At 41.2% G+C, this 14,308-nt stretch overlaps 1 protein-coding gene across 1 annotated transcript; it reads left to right on the top strand.

Moving 5' to 3' along the window:
• The first annotated feature begins 1,224 nt into the window (after positions 1–1,224).
• Positions 1,225–12,125, top strand: PPP1R2 (protein phosphatase 1 regulatory inhibitor subunit 2). The gene is made up of 6 exons (XM_072142653.1): positions 1,225–1,478; positions 3,183–3,290; positions 6,088–6,174; positions 7,293–7,384; positions 7,843–7,995; positions 11,233–12,125. The coding sequence occupies exons 1-6, from the start codon at positions 1,360–1,362 to the stop codon at positions 11,271–11,273; spliced, it is 600 nt and encodes a 199-aa protein (XP_071998754.1). The 5' UTR covers positions 1,225–1,359; the 3' UTR covers positions 11,274–12,125.
• Positions 12,126–14,308: the final 2,183 nt, after the last annotated feature.

Genomic DNA, 14,308 nt, shown 5'->3' with positions numbered 1-14,308 from the left:
CACAGGTGGGGGGGTGTGAGTATGCTAAAATATTCTGACACCATCCAATCAGCGTCGGATGGTGTCAGCTAAGAGACTCCTTTGCATTCTGGTGAGGGCGCGCTGAGCAGTGGCTGTGCGCTCCCGGCATCATGTGTCTGCAGCCGCTTGTCCCTGGCAGCACACGGAATACAGCGTGATCTCACTTTTTAAACTTTATAGCGGGCGCAGGGAGGTACGCGCTCGGCGCTTACCATGCGCGCGGCTCTCCTTCACTTCCTATGTAGCCGCGCGCACAGTCGCGCGCATGGTAAGCGCCGAGCGCGTACCTCCCTGCGCCGGCTATAAAGTTTAAAAAGTGTTTTAAACCGCGATACCGCGGTTTAAAACACTGACAAAAATAAGCTCCGGCACCAGCTCACCCTGAGCTGGTGCCCGGTATTTCCATCTGAAACCTGCCACTTCAAGTGGTAGTTTTCCTTTAATAGAGTTACAGAAGGAGGAGAGGACCCACCATATAAAAAAGAAGGAGGACAGAGGCCACAATATGAGGGGGATGGAGGACAGGAGGCCACAATATAAAAGGGGGGAGGACAGAGGCCACAATATGAATGGGATGGAGGACAGAGGACACAGTATGAAGGGGAGGGGGTATGAGTACAGAAAGCTAGGGCACTTTGTGTGGGGCCACAGACAGGAGGGATACAATGAAGAGGGGGTGTTTTATTGGTCTATATTGGCCACAATAAGGGGGCATTTTACTATATAGGGAACCATGGTTGATGGTATACTATAATTGGTGGTGGGGCAACTGGCGTGGCATATGGCTATGTACCAAACCCCTTTCTTCTGTCCCTTTCTCTCTATCAAAAGTTGGGAAGTATGGACTACCAATTCTAGTACTGAGTGGTGGACTACCCATTCATGTCACAGGTAGTGGGATTTTACAGACAGGACATCCAAAGCTTTTATTCCATATACTGCTCTAGAGAAATAAAAGCTTCACAGTGATTGGTTGGCGTTGCTTTGGGTTAGTTTTCCTGTCAGTTTTAAAAACTTGAGAATTTGGCTTTTTATTAGGGGAAAGGAGGAGAGCGATGAAGAAACCGCACAACTCTCCCTCGTGTAGTTTTTAGACTGAGCTTCTGACAATAAACTATTAGAAAGACGCGACTCTCACGCGTTGCAGTCTGGGAACCGTGTACGGTTTCCATGGAAACTAAACAACGCGGAAGGTCGTGTGAAGGTTCACAGCACGTCACTGTCACATCGGAAGTGACGTCACCACAGCCGCCGCTGCTGATGACGTAGGTGGCAGGGTGGGACGCGGCCGGTGCTGGCGGGCGTGTCACTCACCGGGACTCGGCTTCGGCATAGAGAATGGAGGCGCAGACACAGAGACCCATAAAAGGCATTCTGAAGAACAAGGCCCCGGCCGCCACCGGCATACGAGTGGTCAGCAAGGAGGAGCTGAGCCTGGACAGGGATGACGACCAGAGGTGGGGACTGCGGGGGGAGACAGGTGCTGTACTGTAGTGTAGCTGACATATCTGTGCGGCCCCATTACATCTATCCCATTATCGGGTCACTGGCTTGTGAGGAGTTACTAAGTCATTACATCTCTTCTAAAAACTTACAACATACCCAATATGCTTTTACCAGTCTTCAAGATCACTGCTTGCTGTCATTGAGGCAACTGCACGATTTACTTCCAGTAGTTAGTATGTGACAGCTGGGCACAGGACACAGTCCCCACCATACTGTGTGTACTGGAGCATCGCATCACACGCCCAAAACACATTTGTAAACAATGGAGATTTTAAAAGCCACTTCTCATAAATTTATGATTTTTAACAAAATTGTGGGTGGAATTTAAATTCCCCTTAGTGCTGTCATTAGTGGGATTCTCCATTCTCTGTTTTGCAAATGTAAAGCATATAGGACCTTAGATGACATTACCCTGGTCACACAACATGAAGTGCTGAATATTTAGGAGGCACAATGCATGGGGAGGAGTAGATGCCTTATGCCAGGTAACCTAACAAAAAAGTTGATTTATGGGGATGTAAGAGAAAATGTGGTGGTGACAGGTTCCCTTTAAAGGAAATCTACAATTTTAAAAAAGTTAAAAAAAATCTCCTACATATAATCGCCTATGCTCTTCTTCTTCTTGATCCCGGTGCTTGCCTCCTGTAAGCTTGACACACCGGGAATCACCTAGAAAAAAAGTATGGCTCCCGGCTGCTAACTATGCACGCCCCCGTACCTTCCTCTCCCATGCTGGTTTTAATTTGTCATGGCCTAACTACACCATTACTTAAGGATGTAGAGTCTGATATGGATTGAGTTACCACGTGAACTTTAGTGCTGAAAGTACTGTTCTTTTTAAAGAGGTACCATCACATGCAGTCGTGTCATGATTATGTGGGCGCATGAGCTTTGCCAGTGCAATTACCACAGCGAAGAGCCTGGTAGTGATTGACTGGAAGTACCATGCTGGAAGTAACCTCTTTAAACAGAAAGCTTTCCTAGTAATGATATAGAGGGTCATAAATAATTGATAACAAGTCTTTGTCATGACTAAGAAAACATGTTATGATATTCATTTAATATGACATCATTCTTATTTCATCCCAGAAATCCTTTAAAGAGGACCTCTCACCCATAAATTGGGCACTAAAGTAAGCAGCTGCTAGACGCTAAAAACAAAGGTCGCAGTGTTGGAGTGATAGCGTTGCCGGAAACCTCCGGTAAAGCTATCAAACACTGCGGCGGGGTACAATGTAAACGTCGGACCGCTCGCAAAGTATTCATGAGGGGGTGGTCTGAGGCGCTGCCTCTTCCCCGGACCACCCCGCTCGCTCCAAAGGCTGGCGGTGACTGGCAGTCACCGCTCCTAATCCCGCCCCAACCCCGTTTGGAAAGCGGTCCGGCGTTTTCATTGTACTCCACCGCAGTGTTAGATAGCGTTACCGGACATTTCCAGTAACGCTATCATTCTAACACTGCGACGTTTGTTTAAGCACTAGTAGCTGCTTACTTAAGTAAGCCGCTCCTAGTGACCAATTTATGGGTGACAGGTCCTCTTTAATCCAAGAATTTATTGGTGCCATAAATATGGCTTTTTATCCAAGTTTGTTTTTGTTACAAAATACTAGCTTGAAAGTTGTGACATTGCTGTAATGTACTTTCTTCTTTTGTAGTAAGAAGTCACAGAAATGGGATGAGATGAATATTCTTGCTACATATCATCCTTCTGATAAGGACTATGGCCTTATGAAAATAGATGAACCGAGCACACCATACCACAGGTAAAGAAATGAAAAAGGACTTGGGTAATGATTTGTGTGGTTAAAGGTCTGTTAATGTATTTGATCAGGAATTTCTGGAGAACACACCTGAGTTGTGTTATGAGCTACTTCTAGGTTATGGAGGTCACAGCCTATTATAGACAATGACTAGGGGTTTCCAGTAGATTGCAGTTGTACTCTTTTTCTATGCTGCTCATATGGAACATCTGTTCTATATTGGATTAAGCCTAAAAATGTTCCCTTATTTTATATCATATGATACTTGTTCTCATGTTTCAAAAATAAACCTATAGAAAATTGGAATAAAAGACATATCAAACTATGCCTTGACTTAGATTGCCATTTATAAACTCCTTGTAGCTAGGCAGTAGCTCAGTGGGACCTTCTAGTGTCCTTTACCGTTTGGTAATCTTATTTCACTGTTTTCTGTGAGGTTTATGAAATACAGTAGTGGGTGAGGATTAGCAGTTTAGCAAGTAATCTGTTTTCAGTAGACCTTAAAAGCCCTCAGAAAAAGTTTTTGTAGCAGTTGTATAATATTCAGTTTTGCAGAGGTTGTGTAGGTTTCATTTCTGAACATTCACTTGGCCTAATGTCATGTGACCAGGGTGACGTCATCACAGGTCCTTTAGCCTCTGGCATTAGCAAAGTGTACCCCATGCACCTATCTGACCACACAAAGGATAACAGCAGCCTGCATGGACTTCTACTCCTCTCCTTGCAGGCTGCTGTGATTTCATGAGATGTGTCATGCTTACCAAAGAGTACATAATCATGAATGCTAATTATTAGCTACACACATCAAAACAAGTTCATGAAAAATACACAAAAACCATGTGTCATGTTGCATAGAAACAAATCATTGTTAATAGACCATACATACAAAAATACACTAACCGGACAAACAAAAATGTAAAACAATTAATAAGGGAATACGGCCCAACTGCATCCCACGGGTGAAACACAGGAAGCACTATGGCACCTGATAATGCCACAAAAGCGTCCTCCTATAGAGCCCTGACCCAGGCACTGTCCTGTGGAAATAAACCATGCATGAAAGATAAAGCAGGTAGGTGGGAAAATGAAGAGATGTATAGATAAGCATAACAATGTATATTAAACCAGGAAAACACCGGTACTTAAACCAATAGTATCTGTAAATCCTGTATAAACAAAACGCTTCATGTGCCCACAGAGCAAACGCTGGTAATAATCCCCAAAACGGGGGGTGGGGGGGGGGGGTGAGGAAATTAACCTGCTATGTAAAAATAGTATTACCATCAATCCTGGACAATGTGGGGAATCGGGGCTTGATGCGCCCCACGCTTATCGCTGCAAAACGCGGCTTCCTCATGGATGTTGTTAATTTTTGTTTGTACAATTAGTGTAATTAATAAAGATTTGTTTGTATGCTATGTGACACATGGTTTTTGTGTATTTAACGAGATATGTTATGCTGTAATTTCATGAGATATATGCTTGGTGTACAGTTTGGTAGTGTTTAGGAGGATAAAGGACCTGAGATGATGTCCCTCTGGTCACATGACTTTACTGCTGCATGCAGCTATAGATATTGATATCAGGTAGAATTTTATTTATATTATAAAGTTGAATATATGGGAATCTGAGGAGAACAATTTTAGCTTAAAGAAGGGTGTCAGTTAGTTACTAGGGCTCTATAGGAACCTGCAACTCACTAGCTGTGTTTGTTAAAAATGTGGTGACGGGTTCCCTTTAAAAAGAAAAAAAGAGCAGTAAGCACCTAGGGGCACTCTAAATGCTTATCAGTAATGCAGTGTCAAACTAGCCACCAACTGATCATCAAATATTTTTGCACAATTCAGCAGGACATTAGTAATAAAACATTATTTAGTACACTTAAAACCATTTTTTTATTCTGCATCCCTCATATGACCGTGTCCGTAACAGTTGATTAAACGGACTGCCAGACCTGAATCACGTTCCTCAAATCATCCCCTGCATGTAGCAAAGCAACGGAGTATGGGAAACAGTCAGATATACGTAATATTATAGTAGAGAGATAAAGGATGGGGTATCACCAGTATCATTCAATGATGAATGATGCATTTCTCTATCCATTATCTTGTAATGTACCCTAGTGACCACGTTTTGACTGCCGCCCTGACAAGGGCGGTACCACGCTTTCCTTAGGCTAATTCACCCTAGCTATAAAACTGAAGTCTCTATGCGTTTTATGTACCATTCCTCTGGGCGACAATATGGTTTACCTTATAGGCTCTTCTAGTCCACTAGTATTAAAACTAATGTGGCAGTAATGGGGTTTAAGAATCAGTAAGGCAGTGGGACTAACTATACGGCAGGAGGACGCAGTGGCTAGTCCTGCAATACTATGGTGTGTGCACTATTGCATGGCGCCATCACGCTATTTAAAGTATTGTGAAACCCCCCCCCCCCCCCCCCCCTTAGTACCGCCTATCCAGATGGTGGGAAGGAGAAGGTGGTGGGAAGCGAGAGACAAGGATCTCTCTACTATATTATTACATATATTTGACTATTTCCCATACTTCACTGGCAGACCATTTATTCAACTGTTACTATCCCTCATATGAGGGATGCGAAACAAGAAAGGTTTTAAGTGTACTAAATAAATGTTATGTTTTAAAAAGGAAAAAAAAAACCTCAAATGTTTTTCAATGATTTTTACATGACCCATAAGGGTTTTACTATAACCAGTAGGTCCACATGTGTTATCATACACTGACGAGTGAATGCATTGCACATGTAACCATTTTTTATATTTTTTTTTTTTTTACAGAATGGTTGGAGATGATGACGATGATGAAGGAGCCATGAGTGATTCTGAATGCAATGAGGCTTTAACAGCCGATGTCTTGGCTCAAAAGTAAGAATTACTGGCTTGATGTTCAATCTCTTCAAAATTACTGTAATAATCGAGCATAAGTTGTCCTGAGAATAAGCCCAGGTCTCTTATTTTGCCACATAACTGGGAAAACTTTTTGACTCGAGAATAAGCCTAGGGTGGGAAATGCATTGGTCACAACCTCCTTCAATACATGAAATGCCCCAATGCAGCAAACCTCCTAGTTATCACTTGGCCCATGCAGCCCGCCGCCCTAGTTATCACTTGGCCCATGCAGCCCGCCGCCCTAGTTATCACTTGGCCCATGCAGCCCATTGTATAAAAAATAAGATAAACATGCATACTCGCCTTGCGGTGCTCCCGATGCTCCCGTCCCTGCAGCTCCTTTTCTTTCTTCACTTTGCTGTAACAGCGGGCAGAGACTTGTCCATGCACAGTATGACATCATCTGCGGCAACACTGCCGCATTATAGTGTGCGCCAGTGGGCAGAGCGCATGGACACTTTTCTGCCCGCTGTTACAGCAGAGAAAACAAAGAAGAGCATCGGGGACGTCGCAAGGTAAGTATGTAAGTTTATTTATTTTTTTTTTTAAATAGACTTGTGTATAAGCCGAGGTGAGGCTTTTCAGCACATTTTTTGTGCTGAAAAAAGCTGCTTATACTTGAGTATATACTGTATATAGTATCCTGGCCATAGACTGTTACTGCTTGTGTTTCCACCATCAAGTACATATGTAATGTCCTGGGGGTTGGATGCTCAAACTCTACTTGTTACACTCTCTAGACAGATTAATTTGTGAATACAGCACCATTAGTGATGGTCATTGTTATCAGTCATCCTATCCATATTGTGTCACATGATTGCAAGTGAGTTAAAATAAAACGTAGTGGAGTTGGGAATACCACCTATTATTCATGTAATACTGACACACACACACACACACAGCTACTATTGTTGACCTTATTTACAGTATAAATGTAACCTTTTAGAATAACTTGGAGATGCTAAGTGCAACATTTCTTGTTGTAAATTATACAGATAGTGAATGATTGTTCGTGTGACACATTTTCTTTTTATGATCTTACAATTTTTATGATTTTACATTTGGAAGTATGTTAATAAATAGTCTTTTTGTAGGTTGGAAGCAGCAGAAGGACAAGATCCTAAATTCTTAGCTCAAGAAGAAAGCAGTGAAGAAGAGGAGGAGGAGCTGACGCCGGAGGAGAGGGGTATTACTGAGATATTGCTTCTAGTGTCTTTACACGAGTGATCCTGATACTGGTGCATAGGATTCCATAGGCACACTATCCTAAACGGTTGCCTAAACAACAATGTTATCTTGCCAAGCAAATATTGTGTACTCATTCCCTATATTAGAATAAGACACCTGCATAATACCTGCTGGGTGGCAGCAGAATGCTTCATTAACTTTACTGCTCATGTCAATAAGATATTATTCCTTGAGAGCCATTTCAATGCTGCATCATTCCAGATCACTTTCAATTTGCTTCTTTCTTAAACTGTTTCTGGTTTTAATATTTACAGCAGCAACAAAGATTAAGAAGTGATAGTTTTGTCGCTAAACCCTACATGTGTTGGGTATCTTCCTCTTTGATTGGATGTTTGTCTGTACATTCAAACTAAACTATTTGGGACCGCTCGATTTACTATTCTGTTTCTCTTTTAGAAAAGAAGAAGGAGTTTGAAATGAGACGGAAGCACCATTATAATGAGGGCATGAATATCAAACTGGCCAGGCAGTTAATAGCAAAAGAGCTGGCAGGGGAGGATGACGAGGATGAAGAAGATGAAGAAATGCAAGATATAACAGACACAGATGGTAATTCTAATGTACAAACTAGTTACCCTGAAAACTATTTTGCTGATGGAATCCTGATTCTGCCTATTGAAGGTGGGCTGGATTGTCCACTGATGGGCTTTGATACCAGTCAGTATAAGGTAATGGCAATGTTCTGCTCACCATTACCATCGGTATAGGGAATTCAAAACTGGTTTTGGGTTAAAAATACAAAATTTATTACTGTGAGTAAAGCATGTTATAAAGTTTCTTTAACTAGTTTGCGACGGCCCGCCGTGTAAAGGGCTCACGGGCTGAGCCCTCTCCATAGCATATTGCAGCAAAGACTTACCGGTAACACCCGCGATCGGTGTTATCACAGCAAAGCTGCCGGCAGCCTCAAAAAGATAGCGGCGCATGGGCGCCACCATCTTGCCTGGGATCGCTGCTCCCCATGACATCATCGGGGAGCGGCGAACCGTCTCCATGGTAGCCTCGGGTCTTCCGAAGACCCGAGGCTATTTCGTTTTAACCGCTTCATTACAATGTGCTGATAGCACATTGTAATGAATGAGGAGGAAAATCCCCATATACTGCCATACTGTAGTATGGCAGTATATGATGGGATCGATCAGATAACCTAGGGCAGTGATGGCGAACCTTTTAGAGGCCGAGTGCCCAAACTACAACAAAGACCTGCTTATTTATCGCAAAGTGCCAACACAGAAATTTAATTTGTGATTTATACTCCCTTCTCTGTCACAGCTTTTATTGATACCAGCACCTGAGGACACCAATAAAGCAGAAAATAGTCCCAGGTAGCGCTGTCACTTTAAAATACCTCTGGGCACAGTAAGTCCTGGGCTGTCTGGGACTGCAGGAAGATACCTGCAGTCATCTCTGGTGATGGCCTGAGTGCCCACAAAAAGGGCTCTGAGTGCCACCTCTGGCACCAGTGCCATAGGTTAGCCATCACTGACCTAGGGTTAAAGTACCCTAGGGAGTCTGAAATATAGTAAAAATAAAAAAAAGTTTTAAAAAAAAATTATAATAAAAAAACCTAAAATTTCAAATCACCCCCCTTTCCCTAGAACTGACATAAATATAAATAAACAGTAAAAATCATAAACGCAGTAGGTATCGACGCGTCCGAAAATGCCCGATCTATCAAAATATATTAGCGGTTTTTCAATGCGTTTAACCCCATAACGGAAAATAGCGCTCAAAGTAAAAAATGGCACTTTTTTGCCATTTTGAAAAATATAAAAAAAAAAAATCTATAAAAAGTGATTAAAAGGTCGTACAGTCCTAAAAATGATATCATTGAAAATATTATCAAATTTTGCAAAAAATGACACAACCCACAGCTCCGTACAACAAAGTATAAAAAAGTTATTAGCGCCAGAATTTGGCAAAATCAAAAAAAAAATTTTTGTACAGGAGGTTTTAATTTTTGTAAATGTATGAAAACATTATAATACCTATACAAATTTGTTATCCCCGTAATCGTACCAACCGAAAGAATAAAGTAGACATGTCATTGGGGCGCTCAGTGAAAAACGTGATATCCAAGCCCACAAGAAAATGGCGCAAATGTGTTTTTTCACCATTTTCACTGCATTTGGAATTTTTTTCCTGCTTCCGAGTACATGGCATGGGATATTTAATACCATCACTATGAAGTGCTATTTGTTACGCAAAAAACAAGCCGTCACACAACTCTTTACGTGTAAAAATAAAAAAGTTATAGATTTTTTAAGGTGGGGAGTGAAAAATGGACATGAAAAAACAGGAAAGGGCCCGGTCCTTAACCGGTTAAAGGGCATCTGTCATTAGTTTTGACTGTACAAAACTTCACTCAATGTTGGATAATAGCTCTGGAGATCCATGTGATTAAATTGTTTCCCAGGATGTTATCCAACACAGTCTGTATTTTTGGAAGTTCAAAACTCATGACAGATTTTTTATTTTTATTTTTTAAATCCAGTTTTGACTTTTGTATTTAAAAAATGTAAATAACTGCATGATACTAGGGGACATTTATTTTCTGTGCCTCTTCCCATCATTATTCTTTTCTGATCTTGAGCAAATTTGATAATTGATGCTTGTGGCTGAGAAATGTTCATATTACTATATGTCTTTCTGATGGAATTTTGCACAACTAAGTAATGGCGGGCATCAAATTTGCTCAACTTAATGGGGCAAATTTATCAATCTGTATACGGCCAATTCTTTCGTAATTAGAAAAATGGGGGCAGTGGATTTGCAGGTAAAAGTCATTCTGCCAGAATTTTGGGCCTGTGTTTTTGGCATAAACGAAGTCCTCCAATAGGTGCACAAAACAATCGTAAACTACCCTAGATTTATCATGCAGCTTTAGACACTTTAATTAATATGGTGCAGCATAAGACTGTCTTGTCTCTGCATAAATAGTTTGCATAGTTCAGAGAGGCCATAACATTTTTGAAGCATAAAATCAGAGTTATCACCAAGACGGTGGCCACTGGAAAATACAAGTCCCATGATCCTGTAGTTCTCAATAACTCCTCTTACCTCTTATGCTCTACTCCCAGTGATGATGTAACAGAGATTCTTGCTCTGTTACCATAGTAATGATGTGTGTAACTACCATCACTGCACATTGCCGCACTGAGATGACTTCTCACCACACTGACCATAGTAAATGCACTGCAACCAACCAACTACAGCCTAACATTGTGGTGATCGCATGACCTGCCCAGGCAGGTGCAGCACATGTTATGTGGACAGCCATTGCTTGTCCTGTGTCTGCTCCATGCAGAGAAAATCAATGACTGATTAAAGGGCCAGTAGCATTTTAATTCTTCATTACAGTGCATGTCCACAGCATTTTTCTGCAAAGGGGAGCAAAATTTTAAGTAACTTATTACTAGCTTATATTTTAAGTACCCATTTGGAGGAGGAATTCGGGATGCCCAAATCTATGTTCTACCAGTACCTACAACTATGACATAATTTGCGAGTACAGTTTGAACCTGAGGAGGTTGTATTCTCGTCCTTTGGTGTCATGGTGGGAGTTGTACAAGCTAAGAATCTAAGAAGTCTCATCAATACTGAATGGGGCAATATTGTACAAAAAAAATTATGGGGAAAGATTATGCTGTTGAGAAATTATACTGTACAGTTTTCTTTACCACTGTATATTGATACTGTTAACACTATATGCTTTATACATTACCTGATTTAAATAATAAAAAAAAAACAAATAATTATAAATATAATAATTTTTTTCTTTTCCAGCCCCTCCTGATCAGCTGCAGAGTAATAACCATGTACTATAGTGGAAATGCCAGTTGCAACGCTTGCTGAAGGTCTATTTATTGCCACGCCACTACACGAGCACTGATCTGTGGACCTATGGACTAAAGGGCAGGAGAATGCTTTTCTGTTGCCCATGTAATGTTGTGAGGGCCCTTAATTAATACGCCAGCTCTGATTAATGATTTACAGCTCGTCTGTTTTCCAGGCTGGCAGAAGAGTGCAAGTGTTGGTTTACACTCACAGCCAATAACATGCCACTTGTTTGTCATTTGATAGATCCATGTTTGGCTTTTTGCATGTGGGTGCCTTGGTTTAAGGTTTTGAAACTGTTCTTCTATTGTGGCCCATTAGTAAAGGAGGCAGCATAGAGGCACGGAATAAAGCCTCCATTTTCATTCTATTCAAACAGGAAAGATGTTTGGATATTCTAATGGATGCGTGTTAGCAGCCATACAGCACTTGCTGGAAACAATCCTGTATATTCTTTTGTGTGGAGATTGTATTTTACTGATCCATAAAGTAATCAAAAGTATTCGTTTTTCCAGAAAATAGTTTTTCTTTAGGTGAATAGACTTCTGAAACGGTGACCAAGTCTCGATGTTTCAGGATGAGGAGCCCTACCCTTATAAATGTGTTTTATACAACAAGCGCAACCAATAGGTTATTATCTGTTATGTCCAAAGCTGTTCTAGTATGTCCATCAGAGATCTGTACTTTATCCTGTTACTGCACAGCATTTCAACGAATGTACAAACAACAAGTTAATTGAGACAGGAGAATACAAAATACACTGATGATTTGAGAAATGTGGGCATTTCATGTTAAACTATATACAACATATCCTAAAATAAATATTATTCAGATATGTGGAATGGAGCCATGTGAAAGCCATTTGCCAAAAATGTTGCTAGTGTACGTAATAGTATGTAGAACTGCATCTGTGACTACTGATGACCTAGCTACACATTGAGTGCCTGGAGGTTAAAGAGTTAAAATGTTTTTTTTAGGTGTGTTTATAGATTTGCTACTTTGGATACATGTAGGGGAAGCTACAAGACCGCTTTGGATTTGTTACATTATGTTTCCTAAAGGAAACCACACATAAGTATTGGAGAAAAGTTCTGCAGTTTTCCACTAAATTGGATGTATGGTAATACTTACAATACCAAACAGAGGAGGAAACCATGCCAAGGCCGTCATCTGTCTCATGTAGACATCCTGCCAAATAGCTCTTTAATGTTTTTGCTTCTGGAATCCTGTTCTTGTGAAATGCTGCAATACAGAGAGAAGGGGAGGTATAAGCTCGGAGTTGCTGTAAATGTTTACGGCTAAGTACACAATGTCTTTGCTGTCATGTGACCTAATTATGACACAACATTGGATTTCCAACTCGCAGCATCCAGACAGCACCAAAGCCAATAAACAGAGTGTTAAAGGGGTTATTCACTTTGAGCAAATACTTGATATGGTTTATGTAAGAAAAAGATACATACAATTTTCCACTATATACGTTCTGTATCAATTCTTCAGTTTTCTAGATCTCTGCTTGCTGTCCTGCTATAGAAAGATTGTTTACTTCCAGTAGATAGAAATCTGCCCATGATCTTGTGATGGACACGCAGGTGCATGAGCCATTATTATCACACAGCTATGATTACTCTAAGTCAGTGGTGGCGAACCTATTCCAGGGGGGCCAGAGGTGGCACTCGGAGCCCTCTTTTTGGGCACTCAAGGCATCGACATAGAACTCAATTAATCATCCTGCATTCGGTGCTATTCTTGATTGCTTGGGATTACAGGAAGAGGTAGAACATCTGGAAAGGGGCAGATTATCTTCAGAGCTCCTCTAGACCCCACGTTTCTTCCTGTACAGGTGGACCATAGCGAGATGCTACAACATTAATCCAGATTTGCCTTTCTTCTTTCAACTGTTTGTCCTCAACCGGCTGATATGATTGAAAGTTGTGGTAGAACAGGTAGCAATAGATTACTACAGGTGGTCCCCTATTTAAGAACACCCGACTTACAGACGACCCCTAGTTACAAACGGACCTCTGGATTTTGGTAATTTACTGTACTTTAGGCCTAGGCTACAATAAACAGCTATAACAACAGTTATAATTGATGTCTGCAAAGAAGCTTTAGTGTTAATCCTGGTTTTTATGACAACCCAACATTTTTAAATACAATTGTGACAGAGACCAAAAAAATTCTGGCTGGGGCTACAATTCTAAAGTATACAGTTCCGACTTACATACAAATTCAACTTAAAGGAAACCTACCACTTGAAGTGGCAGGTTTCAGATGGAAATACACTTTTTAAACTTTATAGCCGGCGCTTACCATGCGTGTGACCGTGCGCGCGGCTACATAGGAAGTGAAGGAGAGCCGCCCGCATGGTAAGCGCCGATCGCGTACCTCCCTGTGCCGGCTATAAAGTTTTTAAAAAGTGTTTTAAACTGCAATACAGCGGTTTAAAACACTAAGGCTACATTCACACGGGCGTATGATTTCTCCAGTCCCGTATTTACGGGCCGTATATACGTGACGTTTTTCATCCGTATGCAGCACGTATGTAACCCGTATTTTATATGTCCCCATAGACTTCTAGGGCATGCGGAACTGAAATACGGGAGAAAATAGGACATGCTCTATATTTTTATACGGCTAGTATACGGTACGGAACGGATTTAACAACGGCAATATAAATGGTCAGACGTATTGTCCATTGAAATGAATGTGGCCGTATGTAATCCGTAAAAAAACGGTACGGTACGGATACGGCCGTTTTCATACGTCCGTGTGAATGTAGCCTAACAAAAATAAGCTCCGGCACCAGCTCACCCTGAGCTGGTGCTCGGTGTTTTTTTCTGAAACCTGCCACTTCAAGTGGTAGGTTTCCTTTAAGAACAAACCTACAGACCCTATCTTGTATGTAACCCGGGGACTGCCTGTACTTGAATTTTCTTGTGCTTTTTTTTCTTTTTGTTTTTTTTTCTTTTTTTTTGTAGTTTGGGCACCCATTGCCTAAAAGGTTCCCCATCACTGCTCTAAG

This window comes from Engystomops pustulosus, chromosome 3 (assembly GCF_040894005.1).
Source record: "Engystomops pustulosus chromosome 3, aEngPut4.maternal, whole genome shotgun sequence".
In the NCBI taxonomy this organism is placed as follows: Eukaryota; Metazoa; Chordata; class Amphibia; order Anura; family Leptodactylidae; genus Engystomops; species Engystomops pustulosus.
The sequence above is the reverse complement of the archived record's forward strand: the minus strand, read 5'-3'. Positions and strand labels throughout refer to the sequence as shown.

Coding starts and splice junctions, on each gene's coding strand:
- PPP1R2 (XM_072142653.1), top strand. CDS start 1,360: ATGGAGGCGCAGACACAGAGACCCATAAAAGGCATTCTGAAGAACAAG. Junction 1,479..3,182: donor GACAGGGATGACGACCAGAG/GTGGGGACTGCG, acceptor CTTCTTTTGTAG/TAAGAAGTCACAGAAATGGG. Junction 3,291..6,087: donor CCGAGCACACCATACCACAG/GTAAAGAAATGA, acceptor TTTTTTTTACAG/AATGGTTGGAGATGATGACG.